Genomic DNA, 20,295 nt, shown 5'->3' on the forward strand with positions numbered 1-20,295 from the left:
TAAATGGGAGAACATGTCCCTTATGTTAGAATATCAAGGATTATTTGAGATCTCTTGGGCTCCAATTTCTAGCCAAATCGTTTTTTCTGCCCTTTGATGAACACAGCCAGGTAGCGACCCGTAGTGAAAACTTCTAACAACATGTCAACAGCTAGTCACAGGTAAGATTACAGTGCCAAGGCAAGTTGCATAATCCTAATGAAAATGCCATAAAACTATTTTTATGGTCTTTAATCTGCAGGTCTGCTCCAAAACCCAGTGAACTGCCAACCTACGCAACACAGAGGCTCTCGATGTAAAGGTGACTGCAAAATGAAATAAAATGCTTCCAAAAAAAGAAAAACCCTCTTTAAATCTTACAGACTGCAACAGTTAAGTTCCAGAAGTAATTGTGGAAAGGATCCCTTCCTATTAAAGATGTGATTTACCACAAATAATGCTGACGAACCTTTCAGCTATGCAGTTGCCTGCCTGTCTTTGCATCCCCAAGGACACAGTAATGAAGGACAAGCAGACGATGCAGTTGAGCACCACAAGCTAACCGTAGCACACTGAAACTCAGTTGCAGACAAGTGTTGTGGTGATATAAAACGGCTTGATATTTCATTGTCAAACACTTGGTTTTTGAATTGTGAACATTTCTGAGCCACACTAACTAATTGCAAGACCACACATAAAAATATATATATACTGCTTTTGGCACTTGTCAAGCTAACATACAGATTTAAATAAATCACTTTCAAGTCACAATTCTTGTGCTTTTGGAATTTTGAAGCTTCAAAGCAGATGAGCAACATCCGACTGGGGCAACTCACTAGGGTTTGGAACAGAGTATTTATCAACTTCTCAGAGAGCATCAACAACATGAGCATGATGATTATGATTAGCATGTTCCCAAACTGTGAGAATGCTACACAAAAGATATTTTCTACAAAATCACCAAACTGTGTTTATCTTGGGTAGCTCATACCTGACGCCTCTGAGCCTGAGGCTGAATGCACAGACTCTCCCTCTGAGAAGGACACAGACTCAGACTGAGAATCACTGGCTTCACTGCGAGTATCATAGTCATTCTGTTCATTTCCCTCCCGTGGGTCCTCCTCCTCCAGTTCATACTCCTCTTCTTCATCCCCTTCCTCTTCTTCTTCATCCTCCTCCTCTTCCTCTTCTTCTTCTGCTTCCTTCTCTTCCCCTTCCTCCTGCATGGCTCCTTCCTCTTCAACATCCGAGCAGTTGCCCTCAGAGGAAGCCACAGAGCTGCCAGTTGCATATTCTTCTGAATGAGCCTCTTCCTCTCTGGAGGAGTGACTTGCCCTGCCTGTACTGTCTTCACTAGGCCTTCGCATCTTCTGAAAACAACAATTCTGTTACAGTGAATACAGTGACAACTATACATCTAATTATTACATTTGATGACACTGATCACAATTTCTGTAGCATTTCTGACTACTGTTGTATTATTTTGCCTTAGTTTTTTAAGGTCACTTTTTGGTTTGACTCTTCCTCTTCCAAAAACAGATGACATTTTACTTACATTAGCCTAGCATTAGCTTTTAAAATGGAAATAAATGCTGTTGTTAAGAAGTGTGAAATTTCACTTGTATCTAAAAGTTAATCTTCAGCAATAAATAATTGACCTATAACTGAATTAAGAATTTAAATCAATTTTTACTAAAGGAATTGGTTTCCACGAGGGGTCAGGTTAGGTCTAAACAATATTATTTTTTAAATGTTGAATGTCGTCTTTGAGAGCCCAACTAAAGGACCCCACAAAGCAGTATAAACAAGGATATATGTGTTAGCTACTGTAAAAAAAAAAAATACAGTAAGAATCACATTCACACCTTGGTATATACAGTGCCTTGCGAAAGGATTTAAAGTATTTTTTTTCCCACATTTTATGTTGACCTGCTGTAAATTACTTTGTCCCACATATTAATCTACCCTCCATGAACCGCAATAGCAAATCAAAAACAAAACTGTCACAACATTGTGAAGTTATACCAAAAAAAATAAATAAATAAATAAGTACACTGCTTAAGTATTCTAACCCTAACTCAGCACTAAAGCACCTTTACAGTCTCAAGTCTTTTCTTGTTTGCTCATCAGCACTAGGCCTTTAGCTGCCGATATTTTCCTCACCTCTTCCCCTCTCAAGCTGTCAGAATAGAAGGGGGCATGTCTACAAATCATATAGAGTATATGAGTTGTCTATAAGTCACTCTTGCTGTGTGCTTCTGGTCATTGTTCTGTTGGAAAGTAGACCTTCTGTACAGTCTGAGGTTCTGAATGCTCTGGACTGGGTTTTCATCAACTCTCTGTATATTTTGGTGCGCTGAGCACCAAATCATACCCACCCAAACTGGTATCAATTACAAGCAATATTAATAGTCCTGAGCTAAATTTCTTCTGTCCCAGATAAAAGAATCTTGTCATTATGGCGTATGGAAAGGTTTGAATACTTTCAAAAGGCACTGTATGTATATGTTTACAGGCTGCCTATGCTGTGTCAACATTCTCAACTCACTGAAATTACAGATACGGAAACAAATCTCTAATCAGGATAATTTCCTTTATTATTAAGATACAAGAAGTCACATTTTTACTCAACTTGAATGTTTTGCATCGCCCGTCATCATTTTGCTTTTTTGGTTAAAAGAGACATATTTTGAACAAGCAACAGCATAACCTGAATCTGTGGCGTAAGAGAAATGCATGCAAGAAGTACTATGTAGCCTTTATGATATACAGCGATAGCACATTTTTGCTCGTGCTGCTCTCTCTTACCTCTGTCAGCTCAGGCAAAAGGGGCTTGATTCGTCTCTGGGAGTCTCTGCTACGGGACAGGCCCTTTTCACCATATCCTTTCGATAAATCGGCCCGAGATGCACCGCCTCTTCCAGCATGGTTCTTTCTGTCTTCATAGAGGTCTTCTGGTGCGTGTCTTCCTCTGAGACTGCTTGTCTTTTTTGACCCGGAAGAAGGGGCAGCTCTTTTTAACGGCTGTCTGGTAGTGTGTCCTGATGCTCTGATCCGCTTCGCATCCTGGCTGTCTCCTCGTTCATGCTTCCTTTTAGACCCTGAGACATGAGGTAACCAATCAGTTAAAATGATAACAGTTTCACAGGGACAGTGAAAGCAGCAGATAAGTTCTTAGATTGCTAAAAGATATGCCAAAAGACACATTAATTTCTTTATCATAAATGTTATTATACGTATTCATGCATCCTTAACTTTTTCCATTCTTTAAAAATGGAAAGCATGCCATGTTATTGTTTAGCTTGTTCTTTTTAAGTGTAAATGGTTTATCAAAAACTGAATGAAGTGTGAATAAAATCCAATCTGGCAATTATTTAAAATGATGTTTTGCACATGTACCTTTTTTCTCATTAATATCGTGTTCACTTTCAGGGTTGTACAGTTCATCATCCTGGTCAGGAGCATCAGTCAAAATGTCTTCCAGTACATTCAGTTCCCCATCTGAAATAAATAACTGTGTAAAACTATTGCAAATAATTTATTTGGCATATTCAGCTCACTCACAAGTATTAAACGCAATGTCATGTAGTCTTAATATAACAAACATGTCCATCACTATACAGTATGCACGTAAAAATGAATAAACTAACGTTTATACAACAACGTTATTTACCAAAGTGATGTTTATTAAGCCGTTTTGTGAAAATATTCATGTAAAAAGCGTAAACGCTGTAACGTAAGAAATTCATCCATTGTTCAAGTTGTTACATAATGCGCTCTATATTACATATAAACAGACCTACGTTTGATAGACGACTTCCTAAAAGCAAACTGGACAAGTAACACACAATATATATATATATATATATATATATATATATATATATATATATATATATATATATATATATATATATATTAATTGTAGAACAAAAGCGTTATTTCTCTTAAACCACTCAAAATAAACAAAGTCCTCCATGAAAACATGAGTTAGCACCATGCTAAGCTAACGCTCGCTTGTTATGTTTTCTCAACAAATGCTTTTCTAGCCATAACGAGGGTGTCTAGGCAGACTGTAAATTAATTTAGTGAAAACAGAAAATAGAATTGTCTACTAAATAACTGCCAATAAGAGCCTAAATCGTGATTTTAAAAAAATTGGGCCATTTCAGACAAAAATGTCATCGTTACCTTTGTCATCTCTCCTGTCGGCAGACATCTTCAGCCCCCGTGGTTTAAACGCACTTTGAAGGCCCTCCTCTCTCTCTCTCTCTCTCTCTCTCTCTAGATTTGTTGTTAATAACTCTATTAATTATCTGTTCTTTTAGAAAATCTCACACACCATTAAATGATTTGCGTCCCGTGAGTGCTGTGTCTGCTCTAAAATGGCGGATCTCTTTCTCCCACATCGCAGTGAAGGAGGGTTGCCAAATATTCCAAGGTATATCACGCCTTATTGTTTTAATCCTTGTTTTCATTTCGTCTCAGGCTACGGGGAATCTAAATAAACAATTAATTATTATTATTATATAAAGAATGAAATACAATTAATGATATTTCATTGTGTGAAATTTAGTACATTAAAAGCACAGCATTGATGTGTGAAATAAATCGTGAGAAATCACTTACTGCTATCCAGAATTTAAGAATATTTTACAAATATTGCTTAATTTGACTTTACAGATATCTACAGAGAGCCTAAAATGTTCTGTAAAATATATGTATAAAGTGTATATGTATAATTTTTATTTCTTCAAAATAACAAAACAGTCACATGTCAAAGGTCTAGTGACAATAATAATTATTTAAAATTATTTTATAATGGTCTCTGAGCATGGTATGTCTGTTGATGAAAAGAGTATCTGCATATAATACAAGTGTATGGTAAGACCACAAATGACGTTTCAAAAACTACACAAACCATACGATCCCTGTTGATGAATCAGTTGAATCAATCACTTCTTAGGAAAATTATGATGGAAACATTCCAGCCAGAATTCAAGAACTTTACAGCCTTTTTTTTTAAATGGCACTTTTTGTGTTGCGCATTCAACATTTATAATAATGATAAATCTTTTAAGTTTTAAGTTTATTTGGATTTTTTTCTCAGAAAATTCTCAGAATGAATAAAAACAGATAAAAAAAATGACGATTAAACATTTCTTTGGGAAAAGAGCACATTTTGAAGCCAAACATTTACTTGATGAAAGTTATAACTGAAGCTGAAGTGTGTGTTTGATAAATGAAAACAAACCTTGTTGGTTCTTCACATCAGGTCAAGCGCACGTCTTTGAGATTCATAGACTTTAACTTGAAATGAGTATTATAAAATAAAATTGTAAGTATTAATATTTAATGGGTTTTCTTTCAGAAATGTAATACATCTAACCATTCAAGCAGTACAAGCACTCAAGTTGTACATATTATTAAAATTATCAGCACCCTTCGTAAATATGATCAAAAGAAGGCTATGAAAATTAATGTGCAGGGTTAATCTTTTTGATCTTTTATTTAAAAAAAAAATCACAAAAATATAGCCTTTCATTGGAAAATAAGAATTAAAAAAAATTAAATTTCTCAAATACATGTTGGACACAATTATTGTCACCACTAGAAATGTTTAGTGAGTAAAATATTTATGAAGTATATTCACATTCATATTCATAATTTTGAGCAAAACACTGATTATGAACATGAACTTATACAGCCACAGCTTCCTGTTTCACATGCAGAAATAGAAATAGGAAGAAAAAAACAAATCTCAAATTCCCTTAATCATCCATCACAATGAGGAAAGACAGAATGTATTTCTGATGTGCAGCAAAAGATAACTGAGCTTCACACATTAGTGAAGTGACTTTAAGAAAAGAGCTAGAGCAGTAAAAATTCCTAATACCACCATCAGGGAAAAAATTAAGAACTTCCAATCAACATAAAATGTTACAAAACTGCCAGGAAGAGGATGTGTGTGTCTAGGTCAGCTTCTACGTCACCATATGTTGTTTGGGAGGGTTTCAAGAAAATTGTCTTTGCTCCAGTAAAATCAATAAGTGACTGTCTTTGTTAGAAGTCTTATAATGGGCCATGTTTGTATCTTCCAACTGTACAACAATCCAAACGCACTTCTGCTACGGTCATTCCCTCCATCTGAACCCTGTAGAACATGAGTGAGGTGAACTGAAGAGAAGAAGCACCAACATGGAGCTGGGAATCTAAAGGGTCTGTAGGTTGAAGAAACCGTCTCCGAACACGTGTTCTATAACCTCATCAGGCATTATAAGAGAAAATTTAAAGCTGTTAAACTGTGAAATAGAGGCTTCAAAAAGTACTGAATAAAAGGGTGCCATTAATTGTGGCTAATTTTAGTGACTGTTTTAAATGAAAAGTCAAAAGGATTAACAATGCAGATTAATTTTCACAGACTTCTTTGATCATATTTCCCAAGGGTGACGATATTTTCTGGCCAGGACTGTACATGTTTATAATACATCAAATGTGCATTTATGCATTAAAAGTAATGATCAGTTTCACTACATACATTTCTAGCCTGTCAAATTCAAAACCCATAAATTGAATAAGAAATGTATGCTGTGATATTTAATATGAAAATAAAAGCAATTAGGTCGTATTGAATGTATACGTTTTTCTTATTTAAGACATAATCATATTTGATAACCTAAAATATCATAATAACCTAAGTTGCATTGACTGTTCTTTTGTGCTCTGCCATCAGGACTAGCATGAACAGCATGATTTAATGAAGAGGAATGTGATCAGTGCAACAAGTGAGAGTAAGAAGGCCACTACATCCAGGCAGTGGTACTGATACCAGCTCAGATTATGTGCCTGAACTCGGAGATGTTGAGCTCCTTTATGCCGCATCACAAACTCGATCCAGTAAACCTCCTGCATGGTCCAGAGGCTTCATTGGCTGATCATAATAGTAATAAAAATAACAATAATTTTCTGTTACCCAAACAGTAGCCATACTTATTTGAACTATAATGCACAAAGACTGGTATGATGATATCCTTAATTATTATTGTTATTGACTTAGTACCAATTAAATTGCCAATTTTATCAGTGTTTGCTCTTTCCAATGATGTCATGATCTCCTGACCTCCAAACAAACTACTCCATTTCCTAAAAGACACACAGTTACACAAAAACTAAAAGCAATGCTTTAAGTGGGAGTTAAGTGACCTACAAGGAATTAATTTTCCATCGGAAAGAGCTTAAACTGAGCTATTAGGACCGTATGCAAATATTATTTTTTAAACTTTGCTCACGTTTTCTCTGTAATAACTATGATGATAATCTAAATCATGAAAGCAGCTCGATCAGATTCTATATTTTCTCCAGTTTCCGATGAAATAGCAGAACAAGATATAAACTCCAAACCTGATATTTGTTAAAGATGCATATATACAGCTACCTACCAGACCAAAGTGTGCAAAATCATGGCTTCATTGATCTCTTTTTACCTAAGAAAGTACTGGAAAATATAAGATAATTACATCGGCTACGTTATGTTATGCGTAGGTTCAGGATTAGTTTTTTTACCTAAATACTACAACTAGTACATAATAGGCTATACTGAGCAGGACTTAATCGTAACTTCTGAGTTCTTTAAATGTAATTGATTTGGGATTTTTCCTATATTCTCAGCCTTTAATTTCTGTATCCACATCAATTATGTATGTATTTTGGTATTTTGTCAGTGTTGCTTTTAATTTTTTTTTTCAAAGGGAAATCTTTGTCATTATGGTTTTGATAATTTGTCAGGTCATTTCCTGAAACTAAATTCAAAATGTAGGCTTTATGTAATTCTTCTAAGTTTAAATATGGAGTATACATTGTCCTAACAGCAATTAAAAGTAGAAAAACAAAGTACCATAGGAAGAGGCATAAATGTTTTCTGAATTATTATATACATGTGAAAAATGGCTGAAAATGTAATCTATAGTTGTAATCTGGCTGACATATAGAGCAGAAGTAATATGTTTGGGAGCAGCACCCCACACTTAGTATTGGACGTCACCCTTCTAGTTGAACAGTAATGAAAAATAACAGGGCAGAAAGAAAAGAGTTTCCTGTACTATTTTTACCCTGAGTGACTTTTCTATTTTATTTTACATTCACATGTACTTCATCAAGGACATACAGTTCGGAATGTACTCAAAACACACACACTGGCCATCTTACAAGTGATAATGACAAGTACCACAGTCAACTGAAGCAATGGCAACCCACTTCACATTCACTCTTTTTTACTCTTTTGTGCTCTGCCATCAGGACAGGTCTTTCTGAAACATTTACAGAAAAGGAAACAGCATGATTTCATGAAGAGGAATGTGATCAGTGCAACAAGTGAGAGTAAGAAGGCCACTACATCCAGGCAGTGGTACTGATACCAGCTCAGATTATGTGCCTGAACTCGGAGATGTTTAGCTCCTTTATGCCGCATCACAAACTCGATCCAGTAAACCGCCTGGTCCAGAGGCTTCATTGGCTGATCATGATGGATTCTGGACAGTCTCATGATGCTCTCCTTGAACCTGAATAGAGAAGAACAACACTGATTAACACAGGTCGAGATGTATAAAAGTGCAAACATTTCTAAATATATGTAAGGCAAATTAAGGGAACACCTAGAACACACATACATGGGTCTCGAACAAAATTATACATTGTGTACTTTTTTGAGAGCAAAATTATGTCACAGTGGTCAGTGGAAACCAAAATCATCAACCCAATCAATGTCTTTGTCATCCAGAAACTGAAATTGGCCACATGAGCCCAGTAAGTTCCTTCCCAGACCATCATTGACCCACTGCCAAAAGATCATGCTGGATGATGTTGTAGGCAGCATAGGGTTGCATTTCCACTCTTTTACTTCTGTCAAATTCTCAATGTGAACCTGCTCTTATCTGTAAAAAATTGGAGCCCAAGTGGCAGACATGCCAATTCTGGTGTTTTCTGGCAAAAGCCAAACAAGCTGCATGATGCTGGACTTGTGAGCACAGGTAGCAGAGAATGTGCTGCCCTCACACTACTCACATGGAGTAAAAAAAGATACATTGGTCAGAAACATGCACACCAGTAGCCTTCTGGAGATACTTTTGTTGGAATCTCGCAGAACTCATTTTGTCAACTCATTGCTGTCCAGCTTCTTCTTCCAGCTTTCTATCTTCCAGTATCTTCTCCATGCTCTTACTATGTACTCTGCGAGATCATGTACTTGCAAAGCATTCCCTTCTGGCTTTGTCTTGCTGCTGCCTCTCCAGTGCACCTGTCATTACTTTCATTTGCACCAAAGCAGGTAAAAGGTGATTGATAATCCTAAGTTTCCTAACTGGAACGACTGATATCCCTGATATCAGTTTAACTGACTTGCTGTTATACGCCGATAATTAAGTGTTCCTTTACTTTTTTGAGCAGTGTATATATTGTTTCCCATGAGGTTAAAACTGTCATTTTGATAGTTTTTTATTCAAAAACCAACATAGTACTATTCAACTGTTTTCCACCCTGTCTGTAGTCCTCTCAACGAAAAAAAAAACCTTTAGGAGAGCTAACCTTGTTTCTGGAGAGTATCTTTTATTAAATAGAAAACTAAGCTTGTCTCAGATTTATGAAAATTATGTCTTAACTCACGATGGAATATTTATGACAGTCTTGAGAGCATCCACCATGTCTTTGGACTGCATTGTGCCGATATCAAGAACAACAGCAGCTCCTTTGGTTTTCATGTGCATTAGGTTATCAGGCTGGTCACCCCAAAGTGGTAAACCCACCATTGGGACACCATGATAAATAGCCTCATACAGTCCATTTGTCCCACCATGGGTGATGAAGGCCTTTGTTTTTGGATGACCTATCAGATAAAATAAAGTATCAATTAATGGTGTTCATGTATAATAAACACATACAACAACACTTTCCTTACCAAGCAGATCATTCTGTGGGATCCAGTCATAGATTCTTGTATTGGGGGCGAGAGTTTCTGGTGTTTTCCCATGATAACGCCAAACAACCTGTGTAAATAAATATATTGTGAATTTATTAAGTTTCTCTAGGACCCTGTACACATGGCCAATTACATGATTGTCCCCTGTAAATAAATGTATTATTTATCTTGTTTAAAAGTATGAAAATAGATGCACTGTAGTTGAATCCTGTCTGGCATTGATGGATGATGGATGTCATTAAAATTGAGATTAACAGGAATAAGTTATTGCACCTCTTATCTAAAGAAGGGAAAAATAAAGCAGCTTGTTTATATTTTTATAAGTGTAAATGTATGCCTATATAATACATGTTTTAAAATTGTATTAGATACCTGTTGAAGTCATAATAATGACCCAATAATGACCCATACTTTTATGTCTTTATAAACTCCTTATCTGTGTTTCAAAGATACAAAAAAACATACAGGTTTGGAAGGAAAAGAGAGTGTGTACTTGATAACCATGAAATATATTAAGTACATGTGGTTTTAGAATTTGTGATTGATGATCTTTCCAGAACTGTGGCAGCTTTATAATTGCTAGAAAAAGATAAATCACACACCTTTTGTGGGATCTGGCCAAGAGCAGAAGCAACAGTGTTTGCCCTTTCCATGGTCAGGTTGCCAAGCATCGAACCCAATGAGAACACAACGAAGCCGTGATCTCCTGAGCTCTGAACAAACTCCTCCATTTCCTAAAAGACAAACAAATGGGAGCATGCTGCCATAAAAAAAAAAACTGAAGTGGCAGTTTCAAATTACTTAAAACGTAACCTGCCACAAAATGGCACTGTCACTGCAAATCCAAATCAGATCCATCTGCATTCATGCATTTATGTATTTTAGTATAGATTCCTTAACTTTTTAAAAATTACGGATGATGCACGTTTTCAAGCAAAAACATGCAAATGGCATAAAGAACATGCTGGAAAATCATGAATTTTAAAATAATATATGGCAAGGTCACTACCTCTGACAGGGGCTTGGCAGGTTTGCAGTGAAGTCCTCCAACAAATTTAAAATTAGGCAGCAGTGGGCGTGGATACTCAAAATCCCAGTAAGTTCTGATCAACACAATATCAGTTTTTCCAATGGTTTCACATGCGGTTGTGGGTTTTCCTGTGACATACAGATACACTGCATTGCCAAAGGTATTGGGTAACCCCCTTCTAATGACTACTTTATCAATATCCATGAGTACATATCTCGATGTTAAAGCATATAATGATATTCTAGGAGATTGTGCGCATTTAATTTTATATCAACAGTTTGGACAGGACCCTTTTCTATTCTAACATGACAATGTGTATAAAACAAGGTTAAAAAACAAATGACCAAGTCAGAAGTGGAATAACTTGCCTGATCTGCATAAAGCCAACTCCTAATCCCAGCTGAACACCTCTGATGTGACTTTAAATGAATTCCTTGAGTCGAAAACCCAACACTAAGCACAAATAACTTGTACATACGGGTGCAGTCATTTTAGACATAAACTGTTGCAACAGAGATGGAAATACATTAATTGTTTTCATTTTTGTTGCCACAGTTTTGGAAGCGTCTTTTTCCGTTCTACAGAAAGGGGGCGTCCCAATACTTTTGTCCATATAGTGAATGTACAAGTCACTGGTATTTGGCTCAAGGAGTTCAGCTGGGATTAGGACCAGTCATGTTCTTCCACACTGACTCAATCAGTCATTTCTTTTTAACCTTGCCTTATACAAAGAGGCATTGTCATGTTAGAATAGAAAAGGGTCCTGTACAAACTGTTGCTATAAACTTTGAAGCACACATTTCCCTAAAATATCATTATATGCTTTAACATTAAGACTTGTACTCATGGATATTACTAATGTAGTCAAACCTCTTCATTGAAAGGGGGTGTATAATATAATGTGTATATGGTGCTGTGCAATAGGTAAAGTGTTTTCTGCTTTATCTACAGCCTTCTCCAAAGCTGTCCAATCGTATAATAAATATCATTTCTTAATCAACTTTGATTAAATTTTCACTGTTAGTTAATGAAGCACTGTTAGTTAATGAATGAATAACCAACCCAATATTTCAGTGTAGAGCTGATCTAAAGTAAACGTCATGCTCAATGGAAATATAGTCGTATGTAGGATGTAGAGAAGCATGTTTTCAACTCTCTCTGTGAAGCTCATACGGTCGGTGAGGTAATCTCGCAAAGCGACAGCAGGGACGTAGGACGGAGGCGCGGGCATCTGACCGCAAAGCCGCTCTAATGTATACGCGAACGTCGCGCGAATCGAGAGGACGTGAGGGATGTTCAGCTTCTGTGCCATCAGGTCAGGGAACGGCATCATCGGATCAGACAGAAGCACGTCGTAATGAGATTCACGAAGCGTGCGTAAAAGATCCTCGCGAAACATGCCCTTGGCTATATCGGCAAGAAACGTCATATAGTTGGAAATCACTCGCCAGACCATAAAGTCCCCCTTGTATTTGGCGGCTGTGTCATTCGTCCCGAGATGAATCATATCTCTCAGCACAGCATTTGCCTCTTCTTTCTTCATGTTCACTTGAAACACTTTGTAATCGAAGCGCTCCTTCCGCGCGTGTGGTACAGTAGGTGATGAAGAACTGACCAGAACCGTCATGCTGTGGTCACGATCCACTAGCTCGTCGATGATCGCACGCATGTTGTGCCAGTGACTGTACTCGCCTGGCAACACCAAAACCTTGCCAGCACGACCGGTTTCTGCTCCACACAACAGTACAAACGCAAGCAAAGTTCCGAAAATCATTGTCAATTATTTGTGCTTGTGGAAAAGTGCGGCGCGTGATCTGGTAAACGAGGATCCGGGTGTTTGTAAGCTGTGTGCACAACAGAATACGGGCAAAGGTTACGTTTCATAATTGCTTTGTCCTCAATCCACCTTTTTACTACACACCACGACGCTTTGCACAAGAGAAACTTCTGTTAAACTGTAAACAAACAGCGAAGCAGCATTTTCATCTTCTTCATTACTTGTTACAGAACGTTAAAGGTGCATATACTGCCACCTACTGAATTGGAGTTGCATGCAAAATTAATTACTTAATAACTTTTTTAATTTTTTCTAAAAGCATTTAATATCCAGTTTCCTTTATGTTTTGATAATATTTTATCTTTTCATTAGAAATGCACTGACACAATGTACTCAATTACATCTGTTAGGTTATAGGTTCAAGGTCAGTACCTAGTTAACTATAAGTACTACAATTTTTTTCACACATTACACACAAATCCAAGAATTACACACACAAATTGCAAGTGGCCTCACAGCTTCGGGTGCGCTTTAACATCTGAATCTAAGTCTTTGACAACCGGTGTTTGTCAGTGCTGCATTTAATTTACCTTTTTCTATTACTATTTTTTTTTCCAAAGGGAAATTTAGTGTTTTTGCTAATTTGTTACCAAATAAAGTATGCATCTCTATTAAAATGTCTCCAGTGTATTAATGCTGTGTAGAGTTGCTGCTCATTAAAACACTACTCTGCCTTGGCTCCCTCCACTAATTCCGGTATAATTATGCACACGCCAACATTTTTGTACCAGATAACATATTGTTTCAGTCAACACTGCAGTAGCAGTTCTGTTTAGAATGGTATCATCTTGAAAGAGAGACAGTTACATGTTAAAATATACGCGTGAAAAGAAACCTGGAAAAATACATCAAGATACAAAATATTTTATCTTTGCTTTTCAGTGCATTCCGCACACGATTCTGGACATTGCAGTGCATTCTTTTTTCTGTTGCAGAGGAATGCAAAAGCGGAAAGAAAGATTAAAAGAAAGAAGAGAGATGCTGCTCTGCATGGCGCTGTTCTTTAATGCACGGCTAGCCGATGATTATCCCTTACAAGTACCACAGTCAACTGAAGGCAATGCTTCTATGGCAACCCACTTCACATTCACTCTTTTTTACTCTTTTGTGCTCTGCCATCAGGACAAGTCTTTCTGAAACATTTACAGAAAAGGAAACAGCATGATTTCATGAAGAGGAATGTGATCAGTGCAACAAGTGAGAGTAAGAAGGCCACTACATCCAGGCAGTGGTACTGATACCAGCTCAGATTATGTGCCTGAACTCGGAGATGTTTAGCTCCTTTATTTCGCATCACAAACTCGATCCAGTAAACCGCCTGGTCCAGAGGCTTCATTGGCTGATCATGATGGATTCTGGACAGTCTCATGATGCTCTCCTTGTATCTGATTAGAGAAGAAATGGAAACATTAATTAAAGCCTATAACAATCCTATAAGGCCATTCCGTGGTTGCAATGTACGACATGCATCCAAAAAACAATCAATTTCACGTCACATTTTTATTGGTTGGTCAGTAAACGTGTTGTAGCAACACACTGATCATGCTGAATTTCTGACAATCTGAGAGTGTAGGCTGAACTCATCACAATGCCAATGACCAACAAAGAAAACTGTAGTCATTTTAAAACGACTCTAACCACGCAACAGACAAACTCAAGAAATGGTCTTTAAAAATTGTATTCCTTGCAAAGAAGGTCAAACAAACATACAGAAACCACGGTTTGCTACAGATTGCGACCAAGAGGGAGGGCAGTCCTCCACTTTTATATCTTGGTCTCACCCAAGTTTACAAATGCATAACAGCTGTACTTTTCCAGAGGAAAACAGTGACCTGCAAATGCTTAACTATATGCTTTCTACCAAAATCCAGTCCTTTTTGTTTAGGATCCTCATGACCTCTTAGGTCAAGTGCAGACACCTATAGGTCCCCCAGCTGTCCTTCTCTCATCAGTATAAATAAATTTTCCACCACAAAAACCTTTATGTAGACTTAAATACTCTAATTCATATATTAATTTGCTTAAATATACAATTTAATGAATAATATGAATAAATATAGTAATACACAACCATTTCCACTTTGTGTGTAGTCTTGTGTATCTGTATCTATACTAACAAAACTTCCGAACTAAACTAACTCATTTCAAATGTATGAAACTGAACTCACAATGGATTATTTAAGACAGTCTTGAGAGCACCCACTAAGTCTTGGGATTCCATTGTGTAGAAATCAAGAACAACAGCAGCTCCTTTGGTTTTCATGTTCATTAGGTTACTGGGCTGGTCACCCCAAAGTGGTAAACCCACCATTGGGACACCATGATAAATAGCCTCATACAGTCCATTTGTCCCACCATGGGTGATGAAGGCCTTTGTTTTTGGATGACCTATCAGATAAAATAAACTCTGGATCTATATGACATTAATTAATATTCTTTGTGTATAATAAGTCAAAATCACAACACTTTCCTTACCAAGCAGATCATTCTGTGGGATCCAGTCATAGGTTCTTGTATTGGGGGCGAGAGTTTCTGGTGTTTTCCCACTATACCGCCAAACAACCTGAAAATACAAAATTAAATTTTTTAAAAGCTCTAGGACATTAAGCATGTGAACACTTCAACCCGTTTTGGGAAGTTGGGTTTTGTGTTTAAAAAATTAAATGAGATTATGAGAGTACAGAACTGCATTGTGATGAACATTTCATTTAGGCTTATGAAGAGGATCAATGATTTAATTACTGGAATGTACTGGGGAAAGGAAGTTCGAATTGAGGGATGTTTTAAATGTATCTTATGTATTGAGAAATATATTTCCAAAATGTTTCCAGCTAATAGTAAAGAGTAGCTAAAGAGTAATTACTGTCCTATTGCTATAAAAAAGGTAGTAACACACCTTTTGTGGAATCTGACTAAGAGCCAAAGCAATAGTGTTTGCCCTTTCCATGGTCAGGTTGCCGATCATCGAACCCAATGAGAACACAACGAAGCCGTGATCTCCTGAGCTCTGAACAAACTCCTCCATTTCCTGAACGAAATACAAAAGAGTAGTCACACAAAAACTGAAACAAGACTTGGCATATAAAATACTTCATGCAACATAAACTTCCCTCCAAAACTATTGGGACAGTGAGGCCATTTGCTTATTAAATTTTTTTTTATTTGGGTTTGACATCAGATAACCCTATAAGGATTCTCAATCTCATAGGTGTTACGGCCGAGGAGCAAGAAAACACACAGAGATGTATATATCCTTACTCCAAAGTTTATTCCAGAATACAACGGTTTATATAGGCATTTTCAGAGGGGAGTTTTTAAAGGAATAGTTCACCCAACAATGAAAATGACCCCATTATTTACTCACCCCCAAGCCATATACATTTCTTCTTTTAAAGTTTTTTTTTAAATGCATTTTTTAAAAACACTGACTGTGTTCATCTGAAAGAAGAAAGTCATTTACAAAACAGGGCTCACACCACAAATCCATATTATATTTTGAGGTCAATGAAGACAAATCAGATCCCTACAAACATCCACTGGCATAAAGTTACAATGGTGCTTTATCTGACTCTAACAATAAACTGCAAAAACATATACGGGCATATTCTAGAAAAGCAGAAATTCCAAAATAATATTGTAAAACTGTTACCTTCGGCAGGGGCTTGGCAGGTTTGCAGTGAAGTCCTCCAACAAATTTAAAATTAGGCAGGAGTGGGCGTGGATACTCAAAATCCCAGTAAGTTCTGATCAACCAGATGTCTGCTTTACCTATAGTCTCACACATTGTTGTGGGCTTTCCTGTGACATATATGATAGTGCTACTCAGTTAGTAAGTCAAATGTTTAAACACTTTGCTTCTGCTTTATCTATACAGCCTTCTGCCTGTACTATACACAATTCTGCAATAAACACGATATTCCAGTCAGATGTCTATAGTGGCTCTATACACCTTTTTTGTTTGTTTAGATTTGCATTAAGAGGGCAACAGAATGTTCTATTTATTTCTCAATCAGAATGAATCATACTGATTTCTGATTCTAAAAATTTTGTGAAATAGAGAGAAGGTTCCCAGAAGTTCTTTTTAGCTGTCATAACTATGTAAACAAATTAAAACTTTGCTATGATTATTTTAATGTTCAAATGTTTGTTTTTTTATTTTATGTCTGAAGTAAGCTTCTAATGAAGTGTAGACATCAAAATAGTCAAATAGCATTATAATGAAAATATATTTCCAGTTTTATAGCTGAAATGAAGCCGTAAGCGTAGTCAAAGCATATAATAAACACCGGGTTTGATTCTGTTTCTTTACTGCGCGTTCTCAGATGTGCACGCGCTCCCATCACGCGCTTTTCAGCACGCGCTTTTTCGTGTTACTTAAAACCGCGCGTTCGCTAAATTTAAAAACAATAACGTTCATTTCATTTACTGAATTATATTACTTATAATTAATATATATTCGATAATAAAATGAAAAGGAATAGAATACAGTGAAGAATAAAGTGAAGCGATAGTCTTTTAAAAGAATAGAATGAGGAGATTCTAGCGTTAGAGGGTCAAATAAAAATGCGGTTTTAGCCGGTTCCTGAAGATATATGGATTCAGTCATTATTGTATATTTGTAAAAAAGTAAGCCACATATTTTTTTTTTTAGAAAATAATTTTAGAATTTTCAGTGGTTTTAATTTTATATAGGCTGAATAAAAAAACGAGTAATAAAGTGTACAATAAAATACAATCAAAAGTTTTAATTATAATCACATCGCACTTTAATAAAGTTAAATGTGTAATCTGTCGATTGTCCTGCAGGTTACTTCTTAATAATTTTTTTACGATGCACGTAGGGGTTTACGATTACTCCAGAGCACTCCTAGATCTACGATGATTTGCAAGTGCTATGTTACTGAGCTTTTAGGAAACACTCTGTAATATTAAGATCCCTAACTTATTAAGATAATGATGCTTTTGGGAAACGCAGCCCTGAGCGTCTTTTTAGGCTGAGACTCAGCCGTGGGCCACCTTTTTACCACACGGCCCTTATACTTATACATTTATAGACACATTTATTTAACCATCAGCTCCACAAGGTAAACAATATCTAGAAAGACAAAAAAAAATGCAGAATTAAAAAGAAAATCGGGCCAATAACTTACCCTCTATTTCAGTGTAGAGCTGATCAAAAGTAAACTTAATGCTCAGTTGGTATATAGTCGTATGTAGGATGTAGAGAAGCATGTTTTCAACTCTCTCAGTGAAGCTCATACGGTCGGTGAGGTGGTCATGCAAAGCGACAGCAGGGACGTAGGACGGAGGCGCGGGCATCTGACCGCAAAGCCGCTCTAATTCATACGCGATCATCGCGCGAATCGAGAGGACGTGAGGGATGTTCAGCTTCTGTGCCATCAGGTCAGGGAACGGCATCATCGGATCAGACAGAAGCACGTCGTAATGAGATTCACGAAGCGTGCGTAAAAGATCCTCGCGAAACATGCCCTTGCAGGCTTCATCGCCGTACGTCTTGAACTTGGACATCACTCTCCACAACATTAAGACCCTATCGTATTTGGTGGCCGTTTCATTCATCCAGAGGTCAATGATCTCGCTCCACGCGGCACTGGCCTCTTCTTTCTTCGTGTTCACTTGAAACACTTTGTAATCGAAGCGCTCCTTCCGCGCGTGTGGTACAGTAGGTGATGAAGAACTGACCAGAACCGTCACGCTGTGGTTACGATCCACTAGCTCGTCGATGATCGCACGCATGTTGTGCCAGTGACTGTACTCGCCTGGCAACACCAAAACCTTGCCAGCACGACCGGTTTCTGCTCCACACAACAGTACAAACGCAAAGAAAGCCCCGGTATACATGTTTAAGTAGCCTAACTGCTTTTGGATAAGTGCAGTGAACGAGGATCCAGACACGGTGTAGCCCATGTGCACAACAAGATTTGGACAAAGGTCGCGTGCCTTCTGGGCTTTGTCCTCATCGATCTTTTACTACACACTTTGATGCCCTGCCCGGTTTATGCGAGTAACCAGACACTAATTCTAGAGACTCGTGTGTGCGCGGGAGGCAGCAGAATAACATGATACGCGAGACTCCCGCCAAATAGAAATGGTCTAAACAGAAATGTATAAAATATATAAATTGTTATGTATCCATTGCACAAAACCAATAATAAAAAACTGCTTTTTAATGTTAAAAAATTGCGTGCTCTCTAATTATGTCAACACAAGAAGTGTATGCAATGTGAAAGATTCATTGTGCGTATGTTCATTGTGTTATAACAGAGCTTTATGAGATCGCAATGAAATGGGATTTTAGTGATAATAAAAGAACGCTGGGATGCTGTGAGGTTTAGGAAATGTTACAGAACCATTTCACGTAAATTTTTAAAAAACTTTAAAGAATCTATATAGATTATATTTATGCGGGCGGGACCGGGACCAGATAAGATTTTTGCGGGAACTTAACTAAAAAATCCGTCCCATGCAGTAACCACAAGGTGACGCCATGATTCAACAAACATTTCATATTCTGCCAAATATGACAAAAAAAAAAATTGCAAATGATCTTTTTCTTCTTAAAAAAGTTTTTTCAACCATACAGTGTCTTCTATGTATGTATTGTATTGTATGGTCCTCAGTCAGACAAGGGTGGCTTGCCCCCTTCAGGTTGGTGGGGAGCTCCTGCCTCAGGTGGAGGAGTTTAAGTATCTTGGGGTCTTGTTCACAAGTGAGGGGAGGATTCTTCTGCAGTAATGCGGTCGCTATACTGGTCTGTCATGGTGAAGAAGGAGCTGAGCCGCAAAGCGAATGTGATCTTCGTTCCTACTCTCACCTATAGTCATGATCTTTAGGTCATGACCAAAAGGATAAGATCCCAGATACAAGCGGCCGAAATGAGTTTCCTCCATAAGGTGGCTGGGCGCTCCTTTAGAGATAGGGTGAGGAGCTCAGTCACTCTGGAGTGGCTCAGAGTAGACCCGCTGCTTCTCCACATCGAGAGAGGCCAGCTGAGGTGGCTCGGGCATCTCCCGGAGGTGTTCCCGGGCATGTCCCACCGGAGGAGGCCCTGGGGAAGACCTAGGACATGCTGGTGGAGGGACTATGTCTATTGGCTGGCCTGGGAACGCCTCAGTGTTCCCCCGGAAGAGCTGGAGGAAGTGTCTGGGGAAAGGGAAGTTTGGGGCGTCCCTGCTTAGACTGTTGCCCCCACAACCCGACCCCGGATAAGCGGTAGTAAATGGATGGACAGACGGACACATTTTTTTGTAAACAGTTTTGTCTGACCATAGAAAACAAATATATTTTGAGTTTATTTATTTTATAACTTATAACCACAACCACGTGCTTATTGTGCTCATTCTGTTATCATTGTAAGGATACATAAAAATTGATGAAGGAAAATGTGTCACCCTTCTTGTTTATAGTGAAAATGTATGAAAAATCTCAGGGCAAAAAAAAAAAAAAAAAAAAAAAAAA

The 20,295-nt window shown here is 37.5% G+C and overlaps 2 protein-coding genes across 7 annotated transcripts in view; both read right to left on the reverse strand.

Moving 5' to 3' along the window:
• ythdc1 (YTH domain containing 1) overlaps positions 1-4,396 on the reverse strand; it is a 14,173-nt gene extending 9,777 nt beyond the window's left edge. The window contains exons 1-4 of one of the 6 annotated variants that reach the window (XM_043240875.1): positions 4,171-4,396; positions 3,379-3,480; positions 2,788-3,080; positions 971-1,364 (exon numbers count right to left, since the gene is read on the reverse strand). In XM_043240875.1, the coding sequence (XP_043096810.1) occupies positions 971-1,364; positions 2,788-3,080; positions 3,379-3,480; positions 4,171-4,198 (817 nt within the window). In that variant the 5' untranslated portion in view covers positions 4,199-4,396. The remainder of the gene's footprint in view (positions 1-970; positions 1,365-2,787; positions 3,081-3,378; positions 3,481-4,170) is intronic. The other 5 variants (XM_043240874.1, XM_043240872.1, XM_043240873.1 and 2 more) reach the window with 5 other exon arrangements.
• Positions 4,397-8,078: 3,682 nt separating this feature from the next.
• LOC122345116 lies at positions 8,079-18,895 on the reverse strand. The gene is made up of 12 exons (XM_043238945.1): positions 17,967-18,895; positions 16,466-16,614; positions 15,713-15,844; positions 15,292-15,379; positions 14,985-15,204; positions 13,908-14,201; positions 12,042-12,760; positions 10,959-11,107; positions 10,552-10,683; positions 9,929-10,016; positions 9,637-9,856; positions 8,079-8,537 (listed from the first exon to the last, which is right to left on the reverse strand). Exons 1-12 carry the CDS (start codon positions 18,742-18,744, stop codon positions 8,240-8,242), a joined length of 3,267 nt encoding a protein of 1,088 aa, XP_043094880.1. The 5' UTR covers positions 18,745-18,895; the 3' UTR covers positions 8,079-8,239.
• Positions 18,896-20,295: the final 1,400 nt, after the last annotated feature.

The sequence above is a fragment of the Puntigrus tetrazona genome, chromosome 5 (assembly GCF_018831695.1).
Source record: "Puntigrus tetrazona isolate hp1 chromosome 5, ASM1883169v1, whole genome shotgun sequence".
NCBI classification, from domain to species: domain Eukaryota; kingdom Metazoa; phylum Chordata; class Actinopteri; order Cypriniformes; family Cyprinidae; genus Puntigrus; species Puntigrus tetrazona.